Source organism: Ceratotherium simum, chromosome 37, assembly GCF_057802395.1.
Source record: "Ceratotherium simum simum isolate JZ-2026a chromosome 37, ASM5780239v1, whole genome shotgun sequence".
Taxonomy (NCBI): Eukaryota; Metazoa; Chordata; class Mammalia; order Perissodactyla; family Rhinocerotidae; genus Ceratotherium; species Ceratotherium simum.
Window position 1 is genome coordinate 5,706,793 of NC_141936.1, and position 15,766 is coordinate 5,722,558.

The 15,766-nt window shown below is 48.5% G+C and overlaps 1 protein-coding gene across 1 annotated transcript in view; it reads left to right on the top strand.

The window, feature by feature from the left end:
- The window catches only part of DRC11 (dynein regulatory complex subunit 11), a 159,845-nt gene that overhangs the window by 132,951 nt on the left and 11,128 nt on the right, over positions 1-15,766 (top strand). The window contains exons 16-17 of the mRNA XM_087424506.1: positions 4,351-4,437; positions 15,094-15,271. Of these exons, the coding sequence (XP_087280632.1) occupies positions 4,351-4,437; positions 15,094-15,271 (265 nt within the window). The remainder of the gene's footprint in view (positions 1-4,350; positions 4,438-15,093; positions 15,272-15,766) is intronic.

Below are 15,766 nucleotides of genomic sequence, written 5' to 3' on the forward strand. Positions count from 1 at the left end.
CGGAAAGAGTCTGCAAAGATAGCAAATTCTCGATGCGGGGGCAAAGAGTGTTGTTTGTGTCACTCTGGATATGTATTCTGAAATCTTTACTAATGAATTTGCAATAACAATAAGAACGGACCGAATTTCCAGGAGGTGTGTTTTCAGAGCTCAGCCCTGGTGCATCTGCAAATGCCCCTTGTCTCACCAGCACACTGCCTGTGCCAGAAGGTCCAGGGGCAAGGAGGATGAGCCGTCTTGTCTCCAAGGTCATCCACTCCCGCCTTCCCTTCCCATCCCATGCTATCTCCAAGCTCTGTGCTGCCCATCTTTCTGAAAGAACTCTCCCTGTCTCTTTCTCTGTCCCACTCACATCTCAGCTCCCTGTCACCTGGCTTCTGTCCCTTCCACGCCCTGCCAAGACCACCAATGACATCCTGGTTGCCAGACCCTCGGGCCAGCATTGGCCACCACTGCCCGCTCCCTTGCTGCACCTCTGACTTCTCTGGGCTCTGGGGCCAGCTCTATCTTCTGTGCCCCCTTCTACTCTTCCTTCTCAGCCCCAACCCTCCTCCTCCAACATCTTCACCCTGTGGTCCCCACCCCCCAGCCCTCGTCTGCCCTCATCCACTCTCCCCCGTGCTTGGGAATCCCTCCATCCATTCCCATGGCTCCTCTGCCATCGTTGGCTGCAGCCCCAGGCCAACCTCAAAGCCTCACGTCTGCCCTCCCCTTCTATTGGGGGGCTCCTTGAGTGCAGGGACCTCAGCACCTAGCACAGTGCCTGGCACATCAAAACTCCTCTGTAAACACTCTGTGAATGAAGAAGTGAGAGAACGGCTCTCCTTCTACATGCTGGGCCAGAAATAATACAACCAGTCTTTCTTCCCCACGACAGCCTTTCAACTATTTGAAAACAGCTAATTACCCCCTTGAGTCTTCTTTCTCCAAGGAAAAGAGCCTCAGTTCCTTCGATCCTTCCTGGTGGGAGGTTTCCCCTGAATGCCCAGTTTTCCGTGCCTCGCTTCTCTGCCCAGAACTGAGCACGGTCACCAGGTGTCCTCTGACCAGCTGGCAACTGAGGAAGGTCAGGAAAATCAGCGATTCACAATCAGGAGGATAAGACAGTGACGGTTTTAGAGTTCTTCCTGCTGGAATGAAAGGTGATAGTGGAGGATACGGGTCAAGAGTAACAAGATGCTTTGAAATCAGTATCTTGTCTACCACCCAACGCGGCTGCGTGCTGCCTGGTTAACAGCACAGGCCTGGGATGTCAGGCAGACCCAGGTCTGATTCCAGGTCCAACACTTCCCCACTATTGGAGGGGTGCATTACTTGCCCCTCTCTCTGCCTCCGTGAGCGCATGTATACAACGGGAGGAGGTGTGGGACGTGCTTGGCACAGTGTGTGGCACGTGGCGAATGAGGGTAGAAGTGGTGTCGTGGACACCAAGGCACTTTGCAAATGAACGTTCCTTGTATTGTTACCATGAAAGAACTTGCTTGGGAAATGTTCTCTGTTTCATTTGATCACAATTGAGCCCATCCAAACCACGTCACCACCAGAGTCCTCCACACAGCCCTGTGGGCCCCAAAGCAGGTGACGGGTCCTGGGAAAGGAATTCCTCCACAGGTGCGTGTTAAAAATACAGGAAGTGTGGAATTCCCCCACCCACCCTGAAAGAGCATCAAGTTCAGGGAACAATGGTTAACTTTCACGTTCAATGGGGTGGAGTGACCAGGTTTTCAAAACAACTTCAAGTCAGGTGCTGGAAATAAGACTGTTGGGCTCAAAAGGATCCAGAGCTAAGAAGATTCCTACATTTCAAGTCCGTCTAGGTAGCTGACTTTGTTAAAAGCAGAAAGAGAAAAAGTACCACTGAAATCCTTGGTACCCACATCTGCGATTCCCATTAAGAAAAACCGGATAAAGAGAATAGAGGCACACAAATAAAAACTGTGGAAAATCCTCTGCTTGCCAAATGGACGTGGGAGAGGCGAGGTCTGTGGCATTGGCAAGAGCACGATGTAGCCTGAGACAAGAGACAATTGTTTCTGTGAGAATTGTTTTCCATTGCTTTCAGTTCTAAAACTAAGATTTTTTAAGAGGGACTGAAAAGAATAAGATTTTGCCTTTGTTATTATAAAGAAAATGTCTTTTTTCTATGAAGCTGAAAACCTTTTACGTACAGTATCTCATTTTCTTATTTTTATGGGGGACTGGAAGTAAAGAAGCTTTTTTTTAGTTATTTTATTGAGGTCATATTGGCTTATAACGTTGTGTAAATTTCACATGTACATCATTATATGTGCTTCTGTATAGACTGCATTGTGTTCATCACCAAGAGTCTAGTTTTTATCTGTCACCACACATATGTGCCCCTTTACTCTTTTCGCCCTCCCCCGAGCCCCTCCTCCTCTAGTAACCACTAATCTGTTCTCTTTGTCTGTGTGTTTGTTTATCTTCCACATATGAGTGAAATCATACGGTGTTTGTCTTTGGCTTATTTCACTTAGCATAATACTCTCAAGGTCCATCCATGTTGTCCCAAATGGCACAATTTCGTCTTTTTTATGGCTGAGTAGTATTCCATTGTGTATATATATACCACATCTTCTTTATCCATTCATCAGTCAATGGGCACTTGGGTTGCTTCCACGTCTTGGCTATTGTGAATAATACTGCGATGAACGTAGGGGTGCATAACTCTTTTTGAATTATTGATTTCATGTTCTTTGGATAAATACCCAGTAGTGGAATAGCTGGATCATATTGACTTAAACTCAAAATAGCTTTTAGTGGAACAATGATTCCTTGGAGGCTGCCCCCTTGACACTTTAGCTAGATCCCTCTGACAGCAGTGGCCAGACCACATTGGAAAGAAGTTGAGGGACTTAAAGTAAGGAGAGGAGAGAATGGACGAACTGATGGAGTTGAAGGAGATTAGGAGGTGGAATGGATAGACTTTGGGATTGCGAGATGTTGGTTGATGAGGCAAGAGTGGATACCCAAGTGTCTGGCTTCAGTAAATGAGGGAACCCGTGGATGTGGCCATGCTTCCAGCACAGACTTGACAGCCATCAGCCTGGCCTTGCAGCCTGCTTCTGCCACTTTCTAGCTGTGTGACCTTGGACAGGTCACTTAAGGTCTTTGAGCCTCGGTTTCCCCATCTGTGAACAAGGATGATAATAATGGTGCCTGCATCATACAGCAGCAGTGAGGGTGAAGGAGTTATTGCAGGTGAAGTCCTCGTGGTCCTGACCGTGCGTGTGACACTCAGGCCTGGCACACGGCTGCTCGCTATCTGCTGGCGCTCACTGTTACTGTCACACCACCCCGCGCCACCTCGGTAGTGGGATTCAAACTTGCGATTCTGAATTCTTAAACTCTGTGGCTCTGGGTCTAAAAAATAATGCCTACCAAACAGTGGTTGGCTAGTACCATTTCCTCTGTGAACATCCCAGCATGCGTGGGCTGTGAATGCAGCCAGCCCAGGTGTCGGACTGGCACCAGGATGGAGTTAAATCCACTTTGTCTTTGAACATGCATAATCAGCTTCACTTGGTACATAAAGCTGGAGGAACAGACACGGCCACAGCATTCCTAGTGATTTTTTCCATCATTTATTAAATGCCTGTCTTGGTTTAAAAATCACACCCGCTGCCTTAATGATGTTTTAAGAAATATAAAAATAGGAGTACATAACACTGTATTCGCTGTGGCTGGAGACGGCTTTTATCTGTCACAGTTTCGCACAGAGCACAAATTGTTGCAAAAATGCCCGCACTTCGCTCTCATGGGGGCGCTTTGAAGAGATTGTTAGGCGTGTGGCAATTATTCTCGGGCCCAAGGTAAGTCCCAGCGCGGCTGCGGAGCCCTGCCCGCCCTGGAGGGGCTCAGAGGCACTTTCTAGGCGAAACCTGGGCCACAAAGGCACAGCTACAGGGAGACGAACAAATGGCATCATGGGGGCCCTTGTGCTGAAATGGTTTTTCTCACGATGAGCAAACTTGAATAAACCCGAGAGCAGCAAGGAGGCTGTAATTAAAACTCGTGGCCCAATTCCCTGTTCGTTGGCAGCAGAAAACTATTGGTTTATTTCAAACCAAACCAAGTGGAGGTGCTCAGGGTCCTAGAACAGAAGGTGCAGACCTTGAGTGTGTCCTGCCCCATAAAGTGGGAGGAGGCCGCAGTGGTGCCCCCATCCTGCTGGGAAGGAGGGTACAGTGGCGCATGGCATGGACCCCTGTGAGGCCCTGCCACCGGCGAGAGCTGTCATAGGGAGCCACCAAGTCTTGGTGTTGGCTGGGGCTCAAGTCTGTGCCCAAGAGGGAAATGTACTTGCAACCAAGGGTCTCCCTTCTCTTGCAGGTGGCCCAGCAGCTCCAGCCCTCCGTGATATGGATTGGAGACACAGAGAAAACCTTCTACAAAAAAGTTCCCAACTCCGAAAGGATGGTGAGGGTTTCTCCATCAGTTCTTAATTTGGCCCTTTCTTTCCTCCGAGGGGCCCCTTACCAGGGAGTCCCTCTACTTTTTGAGAAGGTCTTGCTTTTGCGAGGGAAGAAGGAAGGAAGCGGAGGGGCAGCCATCTCTCTCTGCCCTAAGTACTTGTCTGTATTTGAAAGGATCCAGTGGTCTGATTTTATGAGGCATAATCTAGTAAAAAAAAGATGAAAGAAAGTGTGGAAGAGGGGAGGGGGAGCTTTAAGCCCAAACATACGATTCAGAGGTAAGAAATGATTTAGAGAACTCTGCTCCATTAGAGCAAACAGCACACGGAGGAGTTATTATTAGGACTTCCTATTGTTCATAATAATAAATAGCAAAAGGCCTGAAATTTATGAACAAAGGCCGTCCATGGAACTGCTAAGTGCACCGCGTCGGGGCCTCCGGGGAGCCTTCTCTCCATTGCTTCCTTCCTTCTTTTCTCTCCTTTCAATGGCCCCCCTCCCCCGCACTTCCCCCCACAAATCACCAGCAAATTTCCCACAGGTTAAAAAAAATTTGCAGCTACACACGATTGTTATTCCACATCAATTTGCACCAAAGCAAATAGTGGTTAACTGTGAATTTCTGATTAAATTCATAAGGATTTTAATCACTTTGGATCCTTATGTATTATACATCACTTTTAGCAGGTAGAGATGATTTGGATAAAGAATGAGAGCTCAATCTTTTCTTCCCCAAATGAGCCTTGATTGCCCTGTCATTTCAGAAACTCTTGAGAGGACTCATTTATTATTTAATCCCGGAATCTAGGAGTTAGCTCCCTCTGCTGGCCAAGTGGTTACATTGAAAAAAAAAAAAAAAAGTCCACATAGATGCAAACTTGAAGGCTGGAGTTCCTGGGAAGCAGATCACAAATGTAAAGAGAATGCAGGGCGGTGTTGAATCCAAGGTGTCACACCTGATGTCGTCAGAAGTTTTGTCTCATTAACGGGCAAGGGGTACTGCTCTCCCCAGGACATCAGCCTGGGGAGTGGGAAGACAGGAAATGTGGGTTCCAGGCTGGCTCTGCCCTTAACTTTAGCTGGCTGTGTGTCTCTGAGCAAGTAACTTAACCTCTCTGAGCTTCCCCTTCCTTAACTGTCTAAGTAAAGAATTCCAAAGAGAACAGTCTCCGAGTTCATGAAGCCCCCCTCACGTTCTCTCATGACCCCCTGGAGCTATCAGCTTGCTGTCAGCAATTGCAGCCCTCTGCCCTCCTGCACACCTGAGTCCATGGAGAACACGAGGAAGGCAACACACTCATTTATAAGAGCCAGAGGAGCACTGGGGCAGTGCTGATGGGGGGGCTTTGAGGGAGAGCTGACAGCAGGGAATGAAATGTGGATTCAGTAGGCACCTCCCATAAAGGGAGTCCATGGGAAGGAGCAGGCAGCCACCAAGGAGAGAGATGACAGACCTGAGTCTCCAGAACCTTCACCTGAATCGGCCCTCCTGTTGGTGACACTGAGATGTTCTCTCTGCACAACTTCTGATTCCCACAAAAATAGGTGCCGACTAGTTTTATTCCTGTAGAAATGAAGGCCTTTGGTAGCAGAGTCTCTGTTGTGGACAAACCAGACATTGTTCTGTCCACTTCTGCATTAGAAGAGTCCGTCATGTGTCCGGGGTGTTAACTGCACTAAAGACCACGGGTCACGCCCTGGGGTAAATCCCAGAACGCCTGATGAATACAAGGGTTCATCAGGGTTCCCTGGGTCCCCGAACGTCCACAAGGCCAGCTGGGGCCCTGAGCCGTCCCACACAGACAGAGCAAGAGGCGTGCACGCTCCAACCAGCGGTCCTGGCCCGGGTCCAGCGCCCCAGCTGGAGGAGAGCGAAGTGAGGAGGGAACCACTGTGTGTGCATCCTCCAGCTCCACACAGGCCCCGGGTCCCTGCTCACCCCTACGTGCTGGGCCTGCCCCTCGGAGAGCGGGGCTGCAGGGTTCCTGCCGCCTTCCTGGGATTGTGGGGCCAGGACTGGGCCAGCTCTGCTCTCCTTCCCAGCCCCCGGGCTCTGACTTCTGCCCTCACCTGAGTCTCTCAGGGACCAGGGCCCGGGGCAGCCGCAAGCGTTGGCCGTCCACATTCCAAAGGAGACCACCAAACACCAAGGGTGGCAGCTTCGTCCGCAGGTGCAGAACCCAGGAGGTGTCACTCTGGCTCCTCATTGCATCACTCGGCCACCGGGGAACCCAGCGGCCTTTCTAGCACCTGCCCCAGCCTCTGTCCCAAAGGCATTGAGAGACAGAGAAGAATTCCCCCTGCAGACAAATCAGGAGTCTGCTGTGCCCGCCACCCACAGCCCCAATGCAGCACTCCCTGATGCAGGGACCTGGCCCCCAAACCTAGGACTGCTGCAGCAGGAAGAGGAGGCCCTGGAGGCACAATGCATGTGTCAGGAAAGCGCCCAGCAACCCTGGGAGGGAGGCAGCCTTCCCCTGATTTACAGAAGAGCACAAAGGCTCTGAGAGGGTGCACAGCTGGTTAGAGGGGGCTCTGGGGCTCAGAAAAGGTCCATCCATCTGAACGCAGAGGCTGAGCCCTTCTCTCCAACTGGACGCCGCTCCCAGGGGGGATGACACTGAGTGCCAGCCACTGGCTTCCCGGTCTGCCCACCCGCAGGCTTCAACTACACCCGCGTCCACCCGCCACCCCTCCCCACCCCCAGGCCACTCTAAACCACATCCTGAAAATGGCCCATGGGCCCTCTGGGCTTAGCGCCAAAGGGGCACCTCTCTCGAATCCCCACACTCCTGACGGCACACCGTCCCCTCCCATCGTCCTCAGCACCCTGAGGAGCCCTTTCACCACTAGACTCTCAGGAAGACCCACGATCCCCGTAAGCCCACCCCTGACACTTGGTTACAAACAGCCCCCTGCCCCGGGCAGATGCCTGGACAGGGCCCCTTCCCTTCTCCTCCTTCTGGGAGCAGAGCCGGCCTCTCCACCGTCTGCGGCTCAAACACAGCCAGTCAGTTGTCTGTGTAGGAGATGAAGGCGGTAAGAATGAGGCACAGCCGTCTGCGGCTGCATTTTCTGCACCATTACCCTCCGTTACCTCATCTAGCTGGAGCCTTCCCCACATCACAATAGGGCCTCCGCGAGGGAACTGCTCGCTTTATTGGAGCTGGCTGCAGCCGTGGTTCTGTGGCGCTGACTGCAGAAAAGCAAATTGAAATTGCTGTGTGGATGCTAGGCACTGATTTGAAATTGCACGCAATTATACGGTTGTGTGGGGCTGGCAGGCCCAGCGGTAGGGGCGGTGGCTGTGGAGGTGGCCAGGTGATGGTGGGGATGTTGGGTGGTATGATGGATGAGCGTGTGGGTCTCCAGCATAATGGATGCAGTTCTGAACTGGAACAGAGGTGGCCGGAGTACAGGGAGTGCTGATGGAATGGACTCACCTTTCATTTCCGTCCCCTCTTGATGGGACTGCGCCTCACCATCAATGAGGATGTCACTCTGGATGCAGCCAGGATCAACATTAGCAATCCAAACAGGCTAATTAAGTTCAGATGTCCCTGTCATTTCAGGACATGCAGGTAGCAATATCATCTCCTGCCTCAGAACAGGCTGACCGCATCACTGTCACCATGGCAACTAGGCTGCTGGGGATGGGTTCAGACTGTGCAAGTGTGTCTCTACCCCCACAGAATGGCAGTCTCCAGCATCACCAGGGCCCTCAGATCAGTCCTTCTTCCACCAGTCTCTGGGCAGCTCCCATGTGCAGCACACATGTCCCAGTTGCCCCCACCACCTGCATTGTTCTCCATTGCTTCTTAAAACACCTGTCTGTCCTCACCATCCCCACCCACTCCTCAGCCCACCACTGTCCACTTGCTGCCCTCCAACTCCACAGAAATTGCTCTCAGAAGGTTCTTCTTTGACATCCATTTTGCCAATGAACACTTCTATCCCCTTCCTCTCCCTTTCTGCTACATTCAACAGGGTTAAAATGCACCATTTTGTAAAACTCTTTCCTCCCTTAGCTTCCATGGCCCTGCCTTCTCCTGGTGTCCTCATACCCTGCCAACATTTTCTTCTGTGTCACCTTCGCGCACTTCTACCCACCTCTTAAAGATGTTGGTACTCCCTGAGATTCCATCCCAGGCCCGTGGCCCTTTTCTCTCTCCTTGCCTTCCTTGGGCACCATCTCGTGGCTTCACATATCACCCCTAACCCAGTGACTGCCCCTCTCCATCCCTAGCCCAAAGCTCAGCTGCAATCACCCGGAATCACCCCTGGGACACCTCCCTCACGATGCTGCAAACTCAAGCGGGACCCTCCCACACTCTCCTCCTCCATCACTACCCACCACCCCAAGCTGCTGTCCTTCCTGCATTTTCAAAGAGTTATTTAGTTTTTTAAAAAATATAACCACTTTTCATAAGAGTGCTTTGGATCCACCCTGGTAAAATGAATCTTGAATACTGCCAAACTCTCCAAGCCTCATCTAAGTGCAGTGGATTGTTTCCTGGCACAGGGGTAGTATTCCTATGAGGAGTCTCCTTCCAGAATCTTAGCAGAGGGCTTTTGTTGAGTGGCAAGAGGCCAGAAGCCAGCTTCTCAGAGCTGAGCAGTTGAAGACTTACCATCTTATACAATGGGAACTGACGGGAGCTTTTTACACAGTCATTTTGAGCTCTGTTGGCAGTATTGCTAGTTTCCTCCAAATCACAAAGCCCCCAGTATCTCTGACTCTCCCCTTTAAAAACTTTACTCTTCAACAAAGCAGACCTGGCATTGATTTCCCACCAGCACTCATATGTCAGAATAATTATTCCTTGTTAAGCAGTTTATCAAACAGACACGGTATGCCATGCAGTCCTCTCAGCATCCCTATAAGTTAGGTTCAATGATTTTCCCCATTTCTCAGATGCAGGGACTAAGGCTCAGAGAAGTTGAGCGACCTGCCCAAGATCACACAACTGTTAAGAGCAGAGCCAAGACTGAGATGGAAGCTGTCTGAACTGAAGTCTGTGCGTTTAACCATTTGCTACATCATCTGCCTTTTGTTATGGAGTTCCATCCTTGGGCTTTTTTTGCTCACAGCCTGGCCCCCAGGGGAAATTCAGAATCAAAGTAAAGGCCTAGCAAACATCCCTCCGGTGTCCCAGCCCAGCCCAGAAGCATGAGTCTGAGCCACGGCAGGTTTCTGCAAAGAACTTGGGTGACAATTGGGGAGCAGCCCCTTCAGGAGTGGCTTCCCATCCTCGTTGTCAGGGCTGCCCAATCTAGGATTTCAGAAGGCTCGTTCCAGATCATCCCTCTCCTTTGCTTTGCCCTGTTTTGAGTTCCTCTATCTCCCCAATCCTCACTCAGGGCTTCCAGGGCGAAATCATGCAGGGCCATTTTTCCTCCTGACAGAGCTGGAGCAGGCTCTGGACTCCTGTGGGTGCCGGAGGAAATGACAGGAAGATGCCTGGTGGTCTGGCCTCAAGCCAGCCTGCAGGATTTATTTTGCTGTAAAAATCCCATCTTTTCCATGCTGTGAGTTACATTACACAGTCTCCTCTGAACTGAATCCAACAATATAGAAAAAGGATTATACACGATGACCAAGTGGCATTTATCCCGGGCTTAACATCCAAAAATCAATTAATATAACATACTATATCATTAGAATGAGGGACGAAAACCACATCATCATCTTGATAGATGCAGAAAAAGCATTTGACAAAATCCAACACCCTTGATGATAAAAAAGACTCAACAAAGTAGGAAGAGAAGAGAACTTCCTCAATCTGATAAAGGGCAACCACAAAAAATCCACAGCTCACATCATACTTAATGATAAAAGACTGGATGCTTTCCCCTTAAGGCTGCCTCTTCTATGCAACATTCTATTGAAGGTTCTCACCAGGGAAGAAAATGAAATAAAGCCATCCATATTGGAAAGGAAGAAGTAAAACTATATCTATTTGCAGATGACATAATCTTGTATGTAGAAAATCCTAAGGAATCCACTAAAAAAGTATTAGAACTAAAAAACAAGTTCAGCAAGGTTGCTGGATACAAGATCAGTATACAAAAAGTGATTTATTTCCATACACTAGCAATGAAAAATCAAAAATTGAAATTAGAAAACAATTCCATATATGGTAACATCAAAAAGAGTAAAATATTTAGGAATAAGTTTAACAAAAGAAATGCAAGACTTCTACTCTGAAAACTACAAAAATATTGTTGAAAAAAGTTAAAGGCCTAGATAACTGGAAAGATACGTCATGTTCATGGATTGAAAAACTTAATGTTGTTAAGATGGCAGGAATCCCCAAATTGATCTACAGATTCAACACAATCCCCATCAAAATTCCAGCTGGCTTATTTACAGAAATTGACAAGCTGATCCTAAAATTCATATGGAAATTCAAGGGACCCAGAACAGCCAAATCAATCTTGAAAAAGAAGAACAGAGTTGGAGGACTCACACTTCCAGTTTCAAAACTTACCACAAAGCTGCAGCAATCAGGATAGTGTGTTACTGGCATAAGGAGAGACATGTAGATCAATGGAATAGACTGAGAGTCCAGAAATAAACCCTTACATTGACAATCAACTGATTTCTTGACAAAGGTGCCGAAACAATTCAATGGAGAAAGAAGAGTCTTGTCAACAAATGGTACTGGGACAATTGGATAGCCACCTGCAAAAGAGTGAATTTGGACCCCTACCTCACACGGTATACAAAAATCGACCCATAATGCATCAAAGATATACAAGAGCTAAAATTATAAAACCCTTAGGGCCGGCCCAGTGGCGCAAGTAGTTAAGTGCACGATCCGCTGTGGCGGCCCAGGGTTCGCTGGTTCGGATCCCGGGTACTCACCGACACACTGCTTGGCAAGCCATGCTGTGGCGGCATCCCATATAAAGTGGAGGAAGATGGGCATGGATGTTAGCCCAGGGCAGTCTTCCTCAGCAAAAAGAGGAGGATTGGCAGATGTTAGCTCAGGGCTGATCTTCCTCACACACAAAAATAATAAATAAAATAAAATAAAACCCTTAGAAGAAAATAGAGGCATAAATCTTTGTGACTTTGGATAAAGCAATGGGGTCTTAGATATGACACCAAAAGCATAAGCAGCAAAAGAAAAATTAAATTGCACCTCATCAAAACTAAAAACTTTTTTGCTATAAAAAGCATCTTCAAGAAAGTGAAAAGACAAGCCACAGAATGGGAGAAAATATTTGCAAGTCATCTGTCTGATAAGGGACTTGTATCTAGAACATATAAAGAACTCTTACAACTCAATAATAAAAAGATAAATAACCCAATTAAAAAGTGGGTAAAGGATCTGAATACACATCTTTCCAAAGAAGATACACAAATGGCCAATAAACACATGAAAAGATGCTGAACATCATTAGCCATCGGCAAAATACAAATCAAAACCACATTGAGATACTGCTTCACACCAACTTGGATGGCTAAATAAAAGAAAGCAGACAGTAACAAGTGTTGACTAGGATATGGAGAAGCTTGACCCTTCATACTCTGCTGCTAAGATGGTAAAATGCTGCAGCCCCTTTGGAAAACAGTCTTACATTTCTTCAAATGATAAAACATAGAGTAACCATATGACCTAGCAATTCAGTTCCTATGTATATACCCAAGAGAAATGAAAATGTGTGTCAACATAAAATCTCGTATACAAATGTTCACAGTGGCATTAGTCACAGTAACCAAAAAGTGAAAACAACCCAAATGTCCATCAACTGATGAATGGGTAAATAAAATGTGGCATATCCGTACAATGGATATCATTCAGCAATTAAAATGAAGTATTAATACATGTCACAACATGGGCGAACCTCGAAAATATGCTAAATGAAAAAAGCCAGACACACACACAGAAAACACATATTCTATGATTCTATTTATATGAAATATCCGGATTATACAAATTTGTGGAGACAGAAGCAGATTAGTGGTTGCCTAGATCTAGAGAAGGGGGTTGGAGGAGAATGGGCAGTGACTGCTAATGGGTATGGTCTTTTGGAGGCGATGAAAATGTTCTAAAATTGATTGTGGTAATGGTTGCACAACTCTGTGAATATACTAAAAAACACTAAATTATATACTTTAAATAGGCGAATTGTATGGTATGTGAATTATAGCTCAACAAAGCTGATATAAATACAATAATAGTGATATAAATAAAATAATAATATTGTAATATAACAGAACGTAATATGATAAAAAAATATGTATTTTGTCTCCTTTGCAACCCTCAATTAGGATAGGCCCTTACCCAGGATTTGGGGGCAGAAGCAAACCCCCTGGCACATCCCCCTGGATTCAGGGGACCCCAGCATAGAGGGAGGGGCAAGAGTCTGGAGTCACTGCCTCTGTGTTCAGTAGGGGTCCTGCTCATGAACTCTGGGACTTGGGGATGTCACTCAGCCTCTCTGTGCCTCAAGTCCACACCTCCCAAGTGAGGGTGAGGACTGTGTCCCCCTCCCAGGAAGGCTGTGAGGATCAAGTGAGAAGGTTCTTGTCAAGCACTAGGAGAAGTACCTGGAACACAGTAGGCACTCAATAGATGCTACTTACTAGTATTATTGAGCTTGAAGATTTATCACCAGCCTGTGTGTAAGAAGTGATAAGCGCAAAGTAGATGCTGGAGAGCCAGCCCTGGTGGTCTAGTGGTTAAGATTCAGCACTCTCACCACTACAGCCCAGGTTCGTTTCTGGTCAGGGAACCACACCACCCACCTGTCGATTGTCATACTGTGGCAGCTGCGTGTTGCTGTGATGCTGAAAGCTACGCCACCAGTATTTCAAATACCAGCAGGGTCACCCATGGTGGAGCTTCCAGACTAGGAAGAAGGACCTGGCCACCCACTTCCCAAAAAGCTAGCCATGAAAACCCTGTGAATAGCAGCGGAGCATCGTCTGATAGAGCAATGGAAGATGAGAGGATGGTGCAAAATCACGGGGCAGGGTTCCACTCTGCTGTCCGCGGGGGCGCTAGGAGTCGATCATCTCAACGGCGCTAACAGCAGCAAAGATGTGAGAGAACTAATTCCCCGTCCCGTCCTTGGAGATCAAGATAAACCCCAAAGCCAAAGCCCCCAAGTTTCTGCAATCCCATCAGGCTTTCCTCCCACTGGCCCCAGGGAACTGCTCTGCTTCACGCAGCCTCCTTCCTGCACCTTGTCAATCCAGATATGGAACTTGGCCTTTTCACTGGTCAAAAGGAAGAAGAGAGGAAGGATGCAAACTACCACTGCGAGCACAGCGCGGCCTACAGCCTCACAATGCAGAGTGGACACCCTCGTGCTTCAGAACCCAGTCCAGCCACCCACCCCTAGGGGTGCCCCATTGCCCTTCCCTTTAAGGACTCCTTTCTCACCCTCCCCCCTCCGCTGGCACCCCTGCCCTCCAGAGGGCACTGTTACACCTGACGCTTTCCCTCCACGGTGCAGAGCAGTTTGGCAGGTCCCAGCCCTGAGTCCCAGCTCTGCAGGGTCAGACTCTGAGAGAGACTGGGCCGCCAAAGCGCCTCCCATGGAACAGGGCTCCATAGCACGCGAGTGTCCCTGTCCCAAAGGCCCCGCAAATCATACACAGCTCTGTCACCCCCGCCTGCCCACTGTGGCTCCAACACCCTGCCGTTCACTTTTATTCCACAGGGTGGAATTTATCAAACACCCACTCCCTTCCCTAGATGTCACCGGCCCTGCCTGCGTGCAGGGCTCTCTCCTAGCTGGTGGCCCAGACAACAGGTGCCCTGGCTTTATGGCGTGTTCACAGTGTGCTGGGGCTGCTCCAGGAAAGCCAGGCGGTGGGATGTTTAACTCTCTGGCTCAACATTCAAATTCTAATTCGCTCAATTGCCCTTGAGCCAAATGGGAGCAAAAATGGCCGAGACACTGCCTGAGGTGTCTCTGTGGAGGTCCTCTCCGTTGCCCCTAACATCCTCCTTCCCCCACTTCTCCTTGGCTCCCCTCTGCCAGGCAAGGTTAATTCAAAGCCCATGTGTTGCCGTGGCAACGTGGCCAAATCTGACCCCCACAGGCTGGAAGTCATCCTCCCTGGGGTACCTCATATCTTCCTCCTCTCCCTCCTTAGAGCTGAGATGATACTAAAATAATACAGGTTCAAACTCTTTCCAAACTGCTTCAGAGAGAGAAGTTGCAGGCCATTACGGAACTGGGTGTTTTTCAGACATGAGATCCAGGACTCCGGTCCCTCAATGTCATGGCAGTCAGCAAAAGAAATCTTGAGTCCACCTTCAGAACAGCTCAGAGGAACTCAGAGCACCGCAGACTAATTCTCAACCCCAGCCAGCTCCTTCCGCTTGGAAATCTGCCACTATTTCCCATTCTCAGGGTTAAGGTGTGAGAACGTTCAGTCAGGTGCTTCCTTCCTTCCTCGTTTCCAAATCTGAATACAGAGATTGGGAAAGGAAGTGCCAGCAATTCAAATCACCCAAAGGAGGAAACACATCCCGAGAACCGGCCCAGGACAAAGTGTAAGAAATTGTGTTTCTCAGAGCTGTGGAATCACTGGAACAAATGTACGTGCAGGGCATTCTAACCGTGAATGTTCTTTAGTTCTTAAGTCTTTTTTCTACACGTGGGCTCATGTTTTTTTCCTCTCTCTTTCTCCCAGATTGAACCGAAACGCCTGAAAAAACAGCTCCCTAAAATCCTGAAACTCCTAAAACCAGATGACAGGATTCTGATTGTGGGGACCACACAGCGTCCTTTCGATGCTGAACTTCAATCATTTTGCAAAGTTTACCAAAAAATTATTTTGATTCCCAGACCAGACTATGCTTCCAGATATGGCAAGTACCCCTCGCCCCTTCCCATGGTGGGTAACTGAGGCTGAGCCGTCCAGTGGTGGCTTGCAGATGTGTAAAGCCAAAGGTGGCCCTCATCACCCAGCGATCGTCAGAAGGTGACGCAAGGGGACCCCCGTGCACTGGAGGGGCGGGCACACCTGGACGTCAGCCATGCTCAGTTCTGTGAATATCAACCACTGGGTCATAAGAGCAAAACATACATCTTTGTTCTGTTGTTTGTTAACTGATCTCTTTTTACCCAAGACAAAAGGACACTGGACAGGGATTATTATTTTTGGCCCTGAAGCTGACAAAAGCTCTTGCGTGTGTGATTTTTCTTCTGACAGGTAGATTAGGGTCACCTATCTTGTACCGTGGTGATGGTGTCTTTCTCGTACAGCAGCATTTCTTGCCACCAGGTTGGTTTTTGTACATCCCCCGAGTCTCAAAGTATGAGTCCAGGAGCGTGTTGATTTACTTATACAAGTCAGCGTTAAC